The sequence below is a fragment of the Anticarsia gemmatalis genome, chromosome 11, assembly GCF_050436995.1.
Source record: "Anticarsia gemmatalis isolate Benzon Research Colony breed Stoneville strain chromosome 11, ilAntGemm2 primary, whole genome shotgun sequence".
NCBI classification, from domain to species: Eukaryota; Metazoa; Arthropoda; class Insecta; order Lepidoptera; family Erebidae; genus Anticarsia; species Anticarsia gemmatalis.
This window is the reverse complement of record NC_134755.1, coordinates 459,731-479,153: the sequence shown is the minus strand read 5'-3', so window position 1 is coordinate 479,153 and position 19,423 is coordinate 459,731. Positions and strand designations below refer to the sequence as shown.

At 35.9% G+C, this 19,423-nt stretch overlaps 2 protein-coding genes across 2 annotated transcripts in view; both read left to right on the top strand.

Moving 5' to 3' along the window:
• Window positions 1–19,423, top strand: part of LOC142976756 (uncharacterized) — a 130,508-nt gene that overhangs the window by 10,599 nt on the left and 100,486 nt on the right. The window lies entirely within an intron of this gene.
• On the top strand, window positions 8,839–10,336 carry LOC142976511 (uncharacterized). Its single transcript, XM_076119920.1, has one exon. The coding sequence runs from the start codon at window positions 8,900–8,902 to the stop codon at window positions 10,283–10,285; it is 1,386 nt and encodes a 461-aa protein (XP_075976035.1). The 5' UTR covers window positions 8,839–8,899; the 3' UTR covers window positions 10,286–10,336.

The following is a 19,423-nucleotide window of genomic DNA, read 5'->3' as shown; positions in this document are numbered from 1 at the left end:
CGACTTATCTCGCGTTATGCACTTATAACACTAAATACTAGTTCCTGGCTTCGCTTGCTGTTTTGCAAAGAGCTTTTGTTGAAACTTGTTTCGGAGAAAAGGACGTTTTGATAACATTAATATTAATGGGTTGAGGCAAACATATCATAAGTAAATTAATTGTTTAATTTAAGCTAGATTTTTTGAAGCAAAGTTGTCGTGGAGGAATTGACTAAACTCTTTTAAATAATTATTTTCTAATATCTTCGCCGCAAATTGGTTTTAGTCTTGAATTGCCTACGATGGACAAGTGGGTTATATGATATAAGTAGGTACACAGTTTAATATAAACATATTTTCCACTCGACCGGCTGCACATAAAGGATTTTCTTTGGAACCAAAAGTTCAGCTACTTTAATAAAATAATTTTCTGTAAATTTCTTCTAACTAATCTTTAAATGTATTAAAAATAAAATGTATGTTAAGAACATATATTTCTTTTTTAATTGCACGTTTGGTGCAGTGGTTAAAGTAGTCATCTCGCCGCAATAACAGTAGCGCCGCGTGTGGTTGTTTCGAATCCTACCCGGGACAAATGTTTGTGTGATACGTTTGTGTGCACGAGTATTAAAATTTGTTCTGAGCCTGGTTTTCAATTTATTTTTATAAGTAGGTATGTAATACGACGTATGTTTATCAGTTATAGCTGACCCGCGCAACTTTGCTTGCGTCACATAAGAGAGAATGGGTCATAATTTTCCCCGTTTTTGTAACATTTTTAGTTACTAATCCGCTCCTAATGGTTGTAGGGTGATGATATATAGCCTATAGCCTTCCTCAATAAATGGGCTATCTAACAGTGAAATAATTTTTCAAATCGTACCAGAAGTTTCTGAGATTAGCGCGATCAAACAAACAAACAAACTCTTCAGCTTTATAATATTAGTATAGGTCTAGTTACCATGGTACAAGCTCTGCTTAGTTTGGAATCAAATGACCGTGTGTGAGTTATATTTACGACACAAAAGAGAATTGTAGAATTTTTTTTTAAAGTTCAAAGGTGAGACATGTAGATTATCGGCTCTTCTATCTGTATATGTGTATACGGTCTACAATGGATCAAATCTATTGGATTAAACTAAGGCTTCTAAATGGTTACGAATGACCACGGCGATTTGGCCACAAGGCTGGCAAACTGCCATCTTGAACGATTACTTACAATATATGCGTAAGATAAACGATCCTAAACCTTGGCGCGGTCATTCCGTAGATGGGTGACCGCGTAATGGTATTTGAACTGGGCGTTCCGTGCTTCAGAGAGCACGTAAAAAGTCGCAATGGTGATAATAGTTGTTAAGCCGCGACAAAGGCCTTCGGCCGGCTTGAACAACTTTGACAGTAAGTTAACCACTAACCATACGATGACGATAAATGCATACTTTTTACGCTTAAACTAACTTAACTAGAAATGAAAAAAAGATTTATAATGATACTTCGGATTCATGAAACGTTAAAGGTTTCCTACAGCATATAATTAGGTTTGACTTCGGATTTCAACGTCAATGCTATATTTCACAGAAATCCGTTTTGCACAAATACAATAAAAACTATTCAGAGAGGCAGCCTTTAGTTTTTGATAATAATTATTCGGTATTATATTTCGTGCGAAAGTTTCGAATGATGAAATTAAAATGTCCTTTACATTTCGTATCTCTAACACTTGTAGCCACACTAACGATTATGGCACGTTTTGACACCATATGGGTAAAATACAGTAATATTAATTCGAACAAAAAACTTTTCAAACATTTATATTCAATTTATTTACTTAGGTGATGTAAAGTTAACAATTTAATAACTTTACATCACCTTTGAGGCCAAACTAAAAGTCTAAAAAGTCTAAACTAAAAAGTAATGCAGCATCTGAAAAAAACTACTTCTTTAATATGTCGGTTTTTGAGACAAAACCTGGACCAGATAGCCAGATAGAAAGCGAAGTCTCAGTAATAGAGTCCCGTTTTTACCTTTGGGGCATAGAACCCTAAAAAGGGAGAATTCAACAAAAAATTGGTAATGCACAAAATAAGACATTATGAATGTATATTTTTTGTATTACGCAAGAAAATATTTTGGTCAGGAAATACTCTACAATTTTAAATGATCTACTTAACTCTGTCATTTTCTTGTGAAACCTGTACTTTTGTTATATTCCTGTATGGTGCAATACAACAGTTTAAATTTCCGTCACGACGTCAACATGTGTCGCGGGTCGATACCTCCATGAGACCCTCACGGAATTTTTATACCCTCCCGATTTGAACCCATAGCCTTTCGTGACCTCTCTGATTTTACGCATGTTTTGTATTTATCCAATACTCTAATGTTTCTTACTCTTTCACATTTATTCTTTAACGAGCTGCTTCTAAATATAACAAAATAGATAAAATGTAATATTCAAATTTTAACTTAAGCCTGGAAGTAGATAAGTGTAAATTAGAATCCGACTAATGTTATAAATTCAAAAGTTTATATATTAAACAATAACAATGGAATCAATGAGACTATTGTACTATAACCGGACGAAGACCTGTCTGTAAGTAAATTAATTAATATAAAATAAATAAAAAATAAATAAAAATATTTATTTCAATTACATAAGTGCAAAACATTCAATGGTTTGGAGTCGCCATTTAAGCAAAGGGATTGCTTGTATTAGGAAAACTCCGCTCTTCCACTTAACATTATCTAACAATATGCAATTAAATTAGTGACTCAAATATTAATATTAGCTTTTGAGGTTAATATAACGTTTGTAAATTCATAAAAGTGAATAAGTGGTATAAAAACCTTCCCTATACCAACAAAACGCTTCAGAAACATAAATATCGTCCAACCGTTTCATAATACGAAACTATTAACGGACGTTAGAGGGGAAAATCTCAACTTTTCGGTCCCCTACGCAATTTACCGTGAAGTTGCCTATGGTGGTTCTCGGACATTTATGGCCAAGCTCTGGTTTATTGGACCATATATCCACGGCCCTTGCCCCTCGGTCTTTACACCATATATAAAAAACGTGTACGATATTGGTTCAATGTTTGATGTTACATATTTTCTGTTATAGTAAGAAAATGTTGTGAAAATCGATTGAGAAATCTATACTTCTATAGTAATCAATAATAATATGATTAAAATTCTACCGTTGCTGAGTGACTGAATGATGGACGCACCGCCAAAACTAATGAGCGTAGAGAGTTGAAATTTGATGTAGAGAAGCAGCACTACGAAAGGATTTTTTTGAATTTAAAATATCAGTGACCTGAGGTCTAATGGTGGCGTGTTCGATAGAACTACTTTATTTTGATAACACACAAAATTGTTAATTATAAGCAAGTAAGTTATAAACATTTGTCAGACCGAAATATAAATGAAAAGCGTCTAGTAGCGCGTGCAAATGTAGCGTGAATGAGTTGTACAAATACATTTATTTATACTAAGTAATGAATCATACAAAATTATTCCTAGATACAATGTAGAATTACAGGTCTTTTGCACAATAAAAATGTGATGCCTCAGTATGACGTCACTATTGTAGTCTAAGAGACAACTGCACTTTACGACGTCGTAAAAATAGTCAGGTTTTATTACCTGAATAACTAGATCTGGATTCAGATATGCTTTTTTCATAAAAAGTAAGTTTTATCAAGTCATAGCTTGGTAGTTATTCTATACTAACTGACCCGCGCAACTTCGCTTGCGTCACATAAGAGAGAATGGGTCAAAATTTTCCCCGTTTTTGGAACATTTTTTACTGGTACTCTGCTCCTACTGGTCGTAGCGTGATGATATATAGCCTATAGCCTTCCACGATAAATGGACTATCTAACACTGATAGAAATTTTCCAAACCGGATCAGTAGTTCCTGAGATTAGCGCCTTCAAACAAACAAACAAGCTTTATAAATATTATAAAGCTGAAGAGTTTGTTTGTTTGTTGTAAGTATAGATAAGTATTTCTTAAACTATGTAATATTTTATGTTAACCACTGCGGCACGCATTCAAATCATATTATCATCCCCGATTTCAACTTTTACAGCTGAAGAAGAAAATCAAAAACGACGATCAAACACAAGCTACAATATTTTCCATAAATGATCGAAGTGGGATTGAAGCCACGTGAATTAGCTAGTAGAAAAATGTAGCATCAATGTAACCCGTTTCGACTTCTTTTGTAGCAATCTTTATTCGTCTATTTGGCAATGAAAAGTACTAATAAAAGTATTCCAGACAAAAGTTAGGAAAGAGCGCAGAATGATTGTAAGTTAACGAAATTTATGAGGCATATTGTGAATGGCCGTTGTAATATAGCACGCCTTCTGGCACCGCCCCTTGTTTTCTATAAGACTTACTCATACGTGCTTAAGGGAGCGGTTGAATTAAAATAGACTTGCACCTTTTTTGAAGACTACTCCCGCACTAAGAATTGCTCTTGTGTCGCGGGGACTTCTACAAACAACAGACACAAAGTACAACCAGACCCGAAACCGTGTTTTCCGTGTGGGAATCGAACCCACGAATTCCCGACGCAATGGTAGCGGCGGCGGCGTGGCGACCTAAACCACTGCGTCACGGAGGCAGCCATCAATTAAAATTTTTAAAATGCCATATATATTTTTTGTTAATAATTTTTTGTTACGTTTATAGTGCTTAAAGTTAGATTTATTCGCTTAGTTCGAAATTTATAAAGAAAGTTTTGGACGTGTGGTTTCAACTCGAATTTCTTAAAGAAATACAATACTGTACGTGTTTTATTTACGCTGAAATTACTTATTAAAATTATTTTTTAAGTAGAGCTCTTTTGTAGTCTGGGGGACTATCACGTATCTCAGTTGACAACTAGTTTACGTCAAATTGACGGTCACTATTCAGTACATTGCTGCCTTGACGTGACGTGTTAACCACTATTATGTAAGGGAGAAAGCAATGTACAGGATAGGCTTTCAAATGGTTGTCAACTGAGATACAATAGCGCTCTAGATCGTTAAAGTTAGGACATGACAAACTGATCACGTCTAGATTAGATTCCGTGGTTTGGTTTTGCTATAATAATTTAATTATTTATAGAAGAATATTATGAACAGCAGCTGAGAGGTTAGTGCCCAGTATGGTCTATGCTAAATTTCGTGGGATCAGCAATATTAAAGTTGAGAGTTTATTACACTTCTGCCTTCACCTTCGGGTATAGGCGTGATGGTATGAATAGTAACGTTCATTATATGTATCAGCTTAGCCTTTCTTCCAAGCTATGTTGGAGTGGACTTTTAGTCTCACCGGATGCAGCTACATACTAGTGTTTTACATGGCGCGCCTATCTGACCTCCACAACCTAGTTACCTAGGATATAACACGATACCCTTCGGTAAGACTGGCTGTCAGACTTTCAAACTTCTGACTACTGTTAACGACTGTCAAAGACCTTCGAAAATGACAGCCGAGACCCACAATTTAACGTGCCTTCCGAAACACGGAGGAACTCGATATGTATAAGATGGTCACCCATCCACAGATCATCCTCGGCAAGCGTTGCTTAACCTCAGAGATCGCTCCGTGCGGCTGTTGTTAACTAAGCCGCGAGCTAGCTAGAAAAGGAACGTATATGATAGAAGCAATTTTATCAGTCTATGGATGTTTCATGAGGCATTTTGGCAATCTCTCCACATCGTAGGTACATTATTTTTTACATCCCGGGGTGGGAGCATCTCTTATACATCTTTAAAGCTAGGAACCTGCGCTTTTCTCCTAGAAATTTCACATTTGGGTATTTTAATGCTTCATTAATGTAATTTATAATAAGCTACAATTGATTTACTAAGTAAGTGTGTTTTTATTGAGTATACTTGGATTGCAATATTTTATGCTTTTTTGTTTCACTCTAAGACATGAGTTGGTTAAGTACATCTTATATTTTTTAATTGTTGCGTTGAGGCGTCCATGGCCAGTTGCGCTCACAGGTCGGTAAACGATCTGTGGGATAAACAAGCCTATTCGAATCTTCAAAGTGATAGCTGGTAATTTGGTTATGAGTCACAATAGGGCACGATCAAAATAATTTTCCTTCGATATACTTCACTATATTAAGTATCAACGACATTACATTAATTGTAAACCAATTACGCTCATTAAAAACGCAAATGTCCCAATTCAATTCAATTTAGAACAAACGCAAAACAATTCCCATTTAATTCTTTACACATTCTTTATTTGTTCGCGTGTTGTTGCCTAGCGTAAGCGACAGACATTGATTCGGCCGTTTTTCGTAATTTAATTTGTTAACCCCCCGTCGCGGCCGGCCGGATCCCCGCGGGGCCGCAGCACCCCGATACATCCCAACACGGTTTGGGCGTAACTGAGTCTCCGATCTCCCGATACTGTCACGTATTAGACACGCTGTCGGCTTCACTCCAAATTATGTACTGTTATGCCGTTTCATTGTTGATACGAATAATATTTCTCAGTTAAGAATATGTTGCGTGCTCAATAAACATTTTAAATCGTTGGGCGGGATTATGAAACGCTAGTTGTATGAGTAGAATCATCGTTAATTGTATGCAAGTTTTTTAGACCAATACTATCCCACTGCTAGGCAATGTTTTCCCCTCAAACGAGGGAGGGGTTAGTCCTTGAGTCCACCACGTTGGGTAAGTGTATTCATCAAATTTTAGGCATGCAAAGGTTTTATTGCGATGTTTTTTTCCTTTACCGTTAGAGCAAGTGATAATTATTTATAATGTTCACGTAAATTAGAAAAGTGATCGGTGTGTTGCCTCGAGCTCGAACCGCCGGCCACTTGCATTTGATGTGCCAACTTATACCACTGGGCTAGCACTGCAATGCAAGAATAATGTAAAATAAATAAATGTCTTAGTATTTGACTCTCTTGCCGCATTAAAGCAAGGGCTAGAGTTTCATTCCATTTGTTTTAAGAAACTCAAGTATAAAAGGTAATATATATTTGTTTACCATCCCAATATAATATTGCGTACATATTTTGGCAAATTACTGCTGTTTATCCCGATATGGATGTTTAGTAATATGTAAATGTATTATAAAATGTAGTATAAAATTTTAAGTAATATGTATTAAGTTTAAATTTAAAATGAAATCTCGTTGTCTTTGCACAAAAAGCAGTTGAAGCCAATCAACTTTATCTACAAGCTATCTCTTAACCCACTATAAGTAACCCGCTCATCTATAAGCTAAGCACAAAGAGCATTGTCTTACACATAAACGTGAGCGTCTGGCAAATGCAATCCAATCTTTTTACTTGCAAAAAGGGTAGAATCTGCACCATTTCGCTGTTTCCATTCTAAACAGACACGACGCGGCCCCAACTCCACCCAGTTAGGGCAGACACACATAAGCCGCTGTTCGTTCGGTTGTATTTGACGAACGTTCTACACGACTAACCCCCGGTTTCTGAGGTACATTTACCGGTAGTTTATCTATTCGAGTCGAAGAGTACCTAAAATATGTGCTATAGCCGAGCAGTTTGTTTTTCACAGACATTTCTGATCTATACTAATATTATAAAGCTGAAGAGTTTGTTTGTTTGATTGTTTGTTTGTTTGTTTGTTTGTTTGAACGCGCTAATCTCAGAAACTACTGATCCGATTTGAAAAAATCTTTCAGTGTTAGATAGCCCATTTATCGAGGAAGGTTATAGGCTATATATCATCACGCTACGACCAATAGAAGCAGAGTACCAGTGAAAAATGTTACAAAAACGGGGAAAATTATGATTCTCTTATGTGACGCAAGCGAAGTTGCGCGGGTCAACTAGTACATATTAACAATAGTTTCAAAGCCGTGAATAATAATGACGCGTAAAAAGTATCATATCCAGGTTATTTCCCCAACAACAAAATACTTGTGTATGTTCATTATATAATAGGATGCGGGAATCACCGCGAATACACATTTACCTTGCAATGCCTAACGTTTAATCGCTGACCCAGTCTGCCTGCGACCACGGCCAGTGAAACCATCCAGGGTAAAATGGGTATATCCCTAGTTGTCCCCCCGGGGGACAGGGCTATAGGAGACAACTAGGAATATACCGTAAAATACGTGTTCTCATTTAAATCCATTCTGTAGTTTTTCCGCGAAAGGCTAACATACGAGTACATACAACCTCACAAACTTTGCATTTATTATTTTCGTAGGATATTTTATCGTCCGGCTGACGGTGAATGCCGGGTCTACTATGTGTGGGTACCTTAAAACTTTTTAACCGGGGATCTTTTTAACTCGAGCGGGGAAGGGTTACAGTATTTAAGGATTTTTTTCATCGGACTTCTGTTTATTTAAAGTGGTGTAAGCCCCTCGTTATTTTTTCATAAATTCGTGTTGTTTTAAAACTTTTGGTATATGAATATTTAGAGAGATTTTTCAACTTTTTTCCTCCGTATTCCTTAAAGTTTGCGTGTAAACTGCTTGATTAAGATTTTCTTTTCGTTGTTTTTTTTTATTGAAAGATTATAATAATATTCAGAGTTTTAAGTTAGTTATATTTGTAAAATGGAATACTACCATTACAAGACTTGAAAGTCGACTATGTTAAAAAAATGTCTTAGAATTAGTGATGTTGAAAATAATAGTGAATGCAAAAATATAAACGCAGTGACATTTTTTTATATTTATCAGATATACTTAATTGTATTTGTGCTATTGCGAATCCGACAGCAAAAGAATTCGTTTATATTATAGTTATCGACACAGATACCTTTATCTTATCACGCTTATCTTTACTCTTATCTTTTCCGATATTAGTTTATCAATGAAGTAGAAATTGTCAGTCAGTGCAGTACAGCTAGTGTTATCTAATGCTACATTTATTTACAAAGTTTATTTACATTTCAAAATGCCGATCGGACAACTTGAATATTTCGACATAAATACTAAACAGTGGTCAGTTTACATAAGTCGTTTGAAACAGTACATAGTGCTAAATGAAATAAAGAATGAACTCCACGTGGCTCTGTTGATCACAGCTGTGGGTGATGACACGTATACATTGATGCGTGACCTCTGTGCTCCCGTCGATCCCGAGAACAAAACCTTCGAGGAACTAGTCAATATAATATCCGAATATATAGACCCTCAAGCATCTAATATAACTGAACGTCTCGCCTTCCGTTCACGTAGTCAAAGACCTGAGGAATCCGTTACAGATTATTTGCAAGGATTAAAACAACTTGCGTTCAAATGCAACTTCGGTTTGAAGCTTGGTGACCATCTCCTCGAACAATTTGTATTTGGACTAGCTGATGATGAGGTACGGAAACAAATTTTAGCTAAAAAGCCCAAAGGTTTGAAAGACACAATTGAGCTGGCTTTGTCTTTTGAACCTGCAAGCGAGACAGATAATGCTGAGAGTGAGACTAGTAAGGAATCAGAAAACGAGTCAACGAAATCAAGAAATGAAATAGCAGATATCAATGAACCTGTGGTCAAACCTGGTCTTATAGCAACGCTTACAGATACTCTTGATGTTAAAACTAATCCTGAAGCCCCAACCACTACTAAAACAGTTATTACAAGTGTTGATAGACACAAGAAGCCAGAAAGTCACACTAACATAACCTATCTAGTACCAAATGATAAAACACGATCGGGTACCGTAAATATATTCTATCAATTCATCATAAACTACAATACGGAGTGTTTAAAACATCACTTCAATAAATTAGGAACATATGATTTTATTGGCATTACTAATTTTGTAGGCTTGAACAAGCATTTAAATGACAGAGTAGACTTGATAGATAGATGGACTGTGATACAGAAAAGTGCAAATACAGGCACTGCACAAATAATACTCGCGATTCGTCCCGGCGCTGATGTACGTCGAAGGCATGACCTAGAGTTACAAACAGCAGATAACATATGGATATCTTTTACAGCAAGTGATAGACCGGTACATATTTGCCTCGTGTATTTATCCGGTGGAAGAGAAGATTTGCATCTCGTAGATTGGTGTAAAACGGTAGAAAGTTTCATAGACTCTCTCGAAGGTACTGTTATAATATTCGGAAGGATTAGTTTTGGAGCTATGCGTGAACCTGATAATGTGTTAAAGAGATTTATATCTAAATGTAATTTTTATTCTGAGTGTGATAGTTTTGGAATAGTTGCTGACACTGTGCTAGTGCGTAATGCTATTCGTACTAGAATATTTGCCGTTGAAGGCATTGTTCCTGGTCATAGTGCAAAGGAACCGCCTTTGGACATAAAAACTAACGTTTAATCAATTAATTTCTATATATCTATATAATATATAGTTTTTTTTTATAACATTTTCTCGTATTTTGAATTATAATCCTACTATCCTACTTATATTATGCCGTCAAAAACATTCTGTAAAAACCCCAAGTCTCGCAGCTCAGTCTCTCTGCCGTAAGAAGTTGTGAGATCTATATAATACCAAGTCGATAAATCTTTTTAGTCATTACTTAAAGGACCTTCGGTCTTAAGTTATTACATATAGCCGACCCGCGCAACTTCGCTTGCGTCACACAAGAGAGAATGGGTCAAAATTTTCCCCGTTTTTGTAACATTTTTCGCTGGTACTCTGTTCAAATTGGTAGTAGCGTGATGGTATATAGCCTTTAACCTTCCTCGATAAATGGACTATCTAACACTGTAAGAATTTTTCAAATGGAACCAGTAGTTCCTGAGATTAGCGCGTTCAAACAAACAAACAAACAATCAAACAAAAAAACTCTTCAGCTTTATAATATTAGTATAGATAAGTTATTATGATGCCAATATTGAAAATATTTTACTCGTTCTAAATAAATAAATATTCTCGTATCAAGAAATTTTAACTCGCATTGAAAATAATTATTTCACATACTTAAAGTATACTTAGCCCCAATAATTGATTGAATAAATAAAATAACATAACCAATCGTCCATACTATATGTAAGTTAGTTTTTACTTACATACAGTATGGACTAGTAGTAATATGTGGAAACATTGTTAATTGTACCTTTACCTACTTTGATGTAAATGAACCTAAATCAAATCATTTATTCATTTAGGTCAAATATTGACACTTATGATAGCCGTTAATTACTGAATCTACCACTAGCTCGGAAGAGGGTAAAGCCTTATGAGAAGAGCTAGCAAGAAACTCACGGCCACTCTTGGCAATCGCCAAAAGTTTTACAATGTAGTTGATACAATAATTGATTATGCGAGGTGATTAAAGACACATAGTACAATTGTTTGTTTTCCCTAATAAAAGTAAATAAAATAAAAAATCAAAGCAGCCACATTCGCCACCATTATTATTCGTTACGAACAGTTCAGAAATCCATCAAACTGTCATCCGAGTTGTCTTCAACACGTGTACATGGTATATTCAGAAAAAAAAAACTTTTAAATAGGTGTCGGCAAACTTCGGCAAACTTCGGCAAACTTCGGTGAAGTTCGCCTCGAGTTTGTATGAAGTTGAGAATTGTTTGCCGTCGGCATCGCAAATAGATGGGGCAATAAATCGATTAGAGATTTTATTACTAAACTTGCTTGATGTCTGTGTAAAATGAAGTAAAACCTATAGAGTTAGGTTATCTTGTAAAGTTAGTAACGACCCATTCACTTTCCACCGCGTAAAGGTGCTATAAACTCGTTAGAACAGGAGAAAGTTACTTGTACATTCATGAGATCCAATTAATATACTTTTTGGGTTTTTAAGTTTTGGTTTTCTTTTTCCACCCCATAAAAACTTCCGTGTATATACTCGTATCAATTTATTTTCAGACAAATCGGTTCAGCATTTCTTGAATTATAAATTTTAATAGTGAAACTAACACGACATTTTTATATTTGTAGGTAATAAGTAACACATAGGTACCTACTATGGTGATCACCTGGACGTTGTCAAACACCATGAAAAAACTGGCCAATTGCGAGTCGGACTCGCGCACGATGGGTTCCGTAGCAAAAAAAATACCAAATATCAAATAGTATTTGTTGTTATAGCGGCAACGGAAATACATAATTAGTGAAAATGTCAGCTTTCTAGCTATCACGGTTTATGATACAGACAGACAGACAGCGGAGGCTTAGTAAAAGGGTCCCGTTTTACCTTTTGTGTAAGGAATCCTAAAAAGGAAGGATAGCGCTTAAAATCACGTGCTATCGTTTTAACTTTATAAGTATGCAGTGTGACTTTGTGAACGCTGTCGCCATACTCATAAAGGTGGTGAGGGGAAAAAATGGCCGTCTCGTCTCTTCTATAAAGTGCACGTGACGCCGCATCGTCTTGCCAACTTTGATATAACGCAAGTTTTTCCAAAACCCTAGGTTTGGAACACCATACGGACACTGAGTTTGATACTTTAAGAGTTCTTTTAAAAAAGTAAACTTTGGCATAAAATTATAAAATGCACCGACTTCAAAAATTATAATAGAGGAGGTTCCCAGGTTTTCGGTGAATGTAAATTTATCAATTCTTTAGTTCTCTACCTACAAAAAACATATATTACGCCTTTTTTCTTAGGAAAAAGAAAAAAGGCGTAATATTATGTATGTATGTTAATCCGTTTAAACGATGTACCAATTTTAGGTATCACATGAGAAATAGCAGCTTCCAAATAAGAAGAGTATAGTCAAAGTCAGTTCACACACGAAATAAAAATAAAAAGCAACACACAAACTAATTAAGAACTTTATTTTTTGAAGTCGGTTACAAATCTATACTAATATTATAAAGCTGAGGAGTTTGTTAGTTTGTTTGTTTGAACGCGCTAATCTCAGGAACTACTGGTCCGATTTGAAAAATTATTTCACTGTTAGATAGCCCATTTATCGAGGAAGGCTATATATCTATATATATCATCACGCGATAGGCTATATATCATCACGCTACGACCAATAGGAGCAGAGTACCAGTAACAAAATGTTGCAAAAACGGGGAAAAAATTCGCCCATTCACTTATGTGACGCAAGCGAAGTTGCGCGGGTCAGCTAGTGCAGTTAATAAATTTTAAGTCGGTCACAAATACACTTGAACTCATATTTGTTTTAAAGTCGGTTTTAGAGGCTAAGAGCTGAGTGTTTCACTTATAATATTCAGCTCAAGAGCAACTGTAGCTAATGCGATGCTCTTACAGAGACTGCACGTCGTAACTTATCTATGTGTAGTGACAATTTGTCGCCACTACTCTGTAACGACAGACAACTGAAATTGTTTATTCTTTTACAAGCTGTAGTTTTGCACGTGGGTACACTTACTTGCAACAATGATTAATATGGAAAAATTGTAAAAAATGTATTTGGCGATTGTGGCCATGAGTTTTTTGCTAGCTCTTCTCATTTGCGATACCTTCCGAACCGGCGCGGCGGTAGATTCAGTTGTCATTATGCAGTACATTGTTTTCTTTTGATGGTAGTGATAAAATGATAAAACGTTAAAGCAGCAACGTACTGAATAGTGACCATCAATTTGACGTACACTAGTTGACAACTAAGATACGTGATAAACATAAGAAGTAGCAAATCCGGGCCTTATAGTTGTAATTAAAAGTTCACAACCTTACATATTATTATTTTACTATGTTAAAAAAATTATGAGCATAAAACTGTCTATCCCTAAGATAATGAAATAAGGTTGTCAAATTATAGGATTTTGATGTTAGATTATCATTCAATAATATATTTATTGACCCTAATTGTCACTATTTTTTATTTTCATTCCATTAAGTATAGAAACACTCTTTACCGCAAGAATATTCTTTAACATATCGAGTAAGCAGTTTTGTAGTTTAAGTCTTTACAAACGAACACAAACAAAAACATATCAATAGAATTTTCCAGAAGAAATTAACCACAAAATTCTGAAAATGTAGTTTATACGGGACAAAAGGCTTTGCCAACAGACTGGCCGTTTCTTGTGTCTACAAAACATAGAGTAGTGATTAATCCAGACACTACTGCATGAGACTAATGAGTATCTCAGACACACTGTGTGCAGTTACCCACCCTTATAACAGTACTAGGTGACCCGCGCAACTTCGCTTGCGTCACATAAGAGAGAATGGGTCAAAATTTTCCCCGTTTTTGTAACATTTTTTATTGCTACTCTGCTCTTATTGGTCGTACCGTGATGATATATAGCCTATAGCCTTCCTCGATAACTGGTCTATCTAACACTGAAAGAATTTTTCAAATCAGACCAGCAGTTCCTGAGATTAGCGCGTTCAAACAAACAAACAAACTCTTTAGCTTTATAATATTAGTATAGATAGTATAGATTATAATATTAGTATAGATGATATTATCTAACGGTGAACGATAAAAGCCAAACGTGCTGTTAAAACGTTTTTAAACTATTATAATTCTGTAATGACAGTAATTCATAATTCGTAATCGTACTTTTTGCAGACCTTAATCCTGTCAGTTCTAGGTTTTATAGTTCGGTATGTAATAACTATGCGCAAAAATAATGAGATGCCATCGGTCACTCAGTAGTGTGGAGACCATTCACTCAGTGCCTGTTAAGAATTATTGTAACTAAAATGCACTGTATTCCTACACTCATTTACTGTTTCCTTGTAATAAGATCACAGAAAATAAACTTCGAGTAATTCTTACTTACTTTCTTCCAACAGACAACAGATTCAGTCACATAATCAAAGTTCGGATAACGACTTGCAAACGTGACTCCGTCTTAACGAACAATACAGCGAAGTGGGAAACTCCAGGAAACCATCACAATTAAGGAGTTTTCCACTACATAAGCTTAAATAACACTACACTAGCCAGAGAGTCGACGCAAAACATCCCATCTGCCCCACTTTACATTAACTCGAGATCACTAAACCGGCTGAATCCGGAAAAATCCAGATCCGTCCGGCGCGAGCCGCTCGGAACTGGTTATTTCCTGTCTTTAGATTAAGATGGCCGACCCTATCGTGCCGTCACACTCGTGGTACAGCCTCGCCAGTGTTAGAGGGAGACAACTAATGGTTATTTCATGATAGATTTCGATACGTCGAAAAACGTCGGTTGTGGCTATCGCATCAACACTTGAGTCTGATTAAATGACGGTCGGGGTCGTTAGGGCCCCGCGGAAATTTGTTTCTGACCCGCCTTTTCTCGATTCGCAAGTAAATAGTGTGGATTATACGAGGTGCTGCGTGCCTCGAGCGATATCTTCTCTTATGGAGTCCGAGACGAATCATTGATTCGAACAAATCTTCGTATATATCCAAAGAAATGTTTCAACGTATTCATAGCACTGATTTGATGGAGTCGTTTGAAAACTCACTACATGAGAATCTTGGAAATTCTTTGCTTCATATTTTATACATGGCTTTTTATTCGGATAGAAATATAGTGGAATATTGAATACACTGTTAGGGTTTATGCTACATGAATTTTTCGTTCAGATAAACCTTTGAATATTTCTGAAGAGTATCAGATTACATGAGAATGTTTGAATTTACGATATCTTTGTATTTGCAACATGGGATTGGTTATTTATATATTTAATGGGTTATTTACTTCGTGATAGCTGTGATAGCCGAGTGGTATAAATTGGCACCTCCCACGCAAGTGGTCGCAGGTTCGAACCCGAGGCAACACACCAATGACTTTTCGAAGTTATGTGTGTATTAGAAATAATTGTTACATGCTCTAACGGTGAAGGAAAACATCGTGAGGAAACCTTGCATGCCTAAAATTTGTTTAAGACATTTATTGAGGGCATGCAAAGTCCCCAACCCGCACTTGGCCAGCGTGGTGGACTCAAGGCCTAACCCCTCCCTCATTACGGGAGGAGACCCTTGCCCAGCAGTGGGACAGTAATGGGTTAAATTTATTTTTTTACTTCGTACCGCCCAACAGTTGATTCTTATTTTTTCTCTCCATAAGAACCATACTTCAAGGAATATAATAAAAAAGTGTTAGCAAAATCCGTGCAGCTTGCTAGCATGTTAAGATTTAAATCATGAAACGTTTTAAAAGGTAGAGTTTGTAGAACTATTGAAATAATTAAAAACTCAAAGCCTTACATAAATGCCGTTGGGGTCAGTTTTATAAGCAAACGAGCAGTGTGCGAACAAAAGCACAAATATTCTAATAATATCATCATATAGGTATAGCGCCCATAGCCAGTTGTGCTCACCGGTCGGTAAACGATCTGTGGGTTAAGCAACCGTTGGCGCGGTCATTTCATAGATGGGTGACTGCATAGTGGTGTTTGAGCTGGGCGTCTCCGTGCTTCGGAGGGCACGTAAAAATTCGGTCCCGGCTGTTATCTACTAAGGTAACAGTCGTTAAGCCATGTCAAAGGCCTTCGGGCGCCTTGAACAACTTTGACACTAGGTTAACCACTAACCACATAAACTAATCTCATAAATCGAGTAATAAAGGCAACAAAATTCCATGTAACATTGTCAACTGGGCATTTTACAATAAAACCAAAACAAAACACTCATAAAGTACAATAATTATGAATCATTACAAAAATACGTTTTACAGTCCAATCCTGTTGTTAAGGGAGGTACACATTAGAGCTTTGTCACACTCGTTCTTTGTGTTTCGACAATTACTGTATGCAGACTGACTGTATGTGGCGCATAGGTATGCGACTGCTGTGCAGAGGTCTGAGATTCGAATCCTGAGTCGGGCCAAAAAGTATTTTCTGAGTTTTAAAGTCCTGCGCCTGATCTCTTCCTGATTGTGTCGGTTTAGCCGTGCCATTTGCATTTATTTGTCGATTTTTGCAATAAATTTTTTAAAAAGAACAATTTAAAAGTAAAAAAAATATATCTTATCCCCGGTTTCTGTAGTAAGTTTAACGATAGTTTATCTATTTAATAGCGTAAAAACTCATGTAAAAAAAACGCTAACGTGTCCAAATATGAAGTGTGGTTGTGCTCAAATGTGAACCCACCTTGTTATTTTGCGTACATTCACTGTGCGTTCGTGTAATAATTTGAGTGGGGCAATTAATAGGGCATTACCGAACAATATTTGTCGCCATAAATTATGTGTGCAGCCTGCGTATTGTGAAATATGTTGATTTATAAAACGTGTTATATGGATTTACGTTCTGACCCATGTTTTTTCATACACATAATGTTATTGTGTTATTTTTGCATGCTCATTTTGCGCTTTATATTGCCCTCGTATGCGGAATATTCGCGGCTCATATTAATCTCGATTTTACGAAAATATGTGATTGTAAAAGTACAGTTTCTAATTCTTGGAAAAAAGTCACTAGTTTATTTGCGTGCCTACTGTGTTTACAAATTCTTTAAAGACGAAGGTAGTTTCATTAACCTATTGTCACACAGCAGGGCTCAGAGTTTCTCCGGATAATTAGTGTTATTAGAAAAGTCTAAATTTCTCCAGTAGTCTCAAGAGTGTCAACACTACTGACCAGACTATAGGGACAGTCTAATTCTAAATTAATCAATAAATAATAATAAATTTAACCCATTACTGTCTCACTGTCGGGCAAGGGTCTCCTTCCGTAATGAGGGAGCGGTTAGGCCTTGAGTCCACGACGCTGGCCTAGTGCGAGTTGGTGCCTTGCATTCCTATAAGATCGTGTTAAAGAACTCTCTCTCAGGCATGCAAGGTTTTATCACCGTTGGAAACTGTGATATTATTTCTAAATAGCTGACCCGCGCAACTTCGCTTGCGTCACATAAGAGAATCATAATTTTCGCCGTTTTTGTAACATTTTTCACTAGTACTCTGCTCCTATTGGTTGTAGCGTGATGATATATAGCCTTACAGCCTTCCTCGATAAATGGGCTATCAAACACTGAAATAATCTTTCAAATCGGACCAGTAGTTCCCGAGATTAGCGCGTTCAAACAAAAAAACAAACAAACTCTCCAGCTTTATAATATTAGTATAGATACACACATGACTAAGAAAAATCATTAATGTGTTGTCTTGGGTTCGAACCATCGACCACTTGCTTGGAAATTGCATGCGTAACCACTGGGCGATCACTAATCTAAATCACAAATTTAATTAAAATAATAATTAATCTACCTGTAATATGATACAAAGGTGCCAAGCGACACTCCTTGCAAGATATTCTGAACATAGACAAACGACGCCGGGCGTCACATTATATTAGAATTATTGCAATAATCGTATAATTTATATGGGAACACTTACAGAAAATACGAGAAATCTGCTGTGAAACTAAAATTAAGTTTCTCAATAAAGGCAGTTTCTGAGATTAGCGCGTTCAAACAAACAAACTCTTCAACTTTATAATATTAGTATAGATTGTATATCAATCAATACTGAACGCTAAAATATGTTTTTCTGTTCTCTACTCTTACTCGTATTATTTTTACTTTATTTTTAGGTATTTTACGCAGTAAAACTATTTCCAAACTACGCGATTTTTTTGTAATTAAGTTCATTTTTGAGCAAAGCAATGTAATTGTGGGTGTATAATATTGAACGACTTATATCTTGTTTCTGAGGTACATTTAGCGATAGTTTAATTCAATAGCGTTTAAACTAAATATAAAAAAAAATAATCTAAATGGATAAACTACTGCTAAATATCCCTCAGAAAACGAGCATTAATGGAGAAAGTAGAAAAAAATGAAAGCATTTAATTTAGGATAATTTAACTTCTGATGTCACTCGGCGTGTCCTGATTCTCCGCGAGTTTTCGTAAAAATATCGCGTGCGGTTTTATATAAATCCTTCAACTTGATCGTAACGGGAAACCCAATTTGTGACATTAAATTAACCGGGAATCTCTCGGGAGCGCAATCTTCATTTTCATAAAGTATTTTTAGCGTGAGTGAGGCTCATATACGTTCTACATAACGTTTCTATTAGATTGGACCGGTTCAAACTAATTTCGTTTATAAGGTTTTGTGGGCTTGCATTTTTTTGGCTGTTACCGTCGAATATCGACCCTTTGGTAATAAACAAGATTTTCAAAAGTCCACTCTTGTTAAAATTATTTGATTGATTTGTGAGATTTTTTTTTAATGAAAGCCCTTAAAAATTTTTCTTCTATAGTTATCTACCTACTGATATGTCGATCGCAGCAATCTTTTTAAATTCTCGGCAAATAAAAATTATGAATTTTAACATAATGTAACGGTGGATTTTACAAAGCTTAACAAAAATATCTTTATTTAATTAGTGAAAGCGAAGTATTATCGTAGCATACGAAAAGATAACACAAAATTTACATTCCCAGCGTATAACTTCCTCTCAACGCAAACCGGTCAAAAAGCAAAAACAAAGTACAAAGGATATTTTTTTAAATTTTTTGAACAAACAAAGGATAAAGTAATACCATTAGCGTATTATAATTAACGTAAAATATAACGCAGTAAAGGTAATTCTGTAACAAAGCGTGCGATACGCGCGACTGACTGG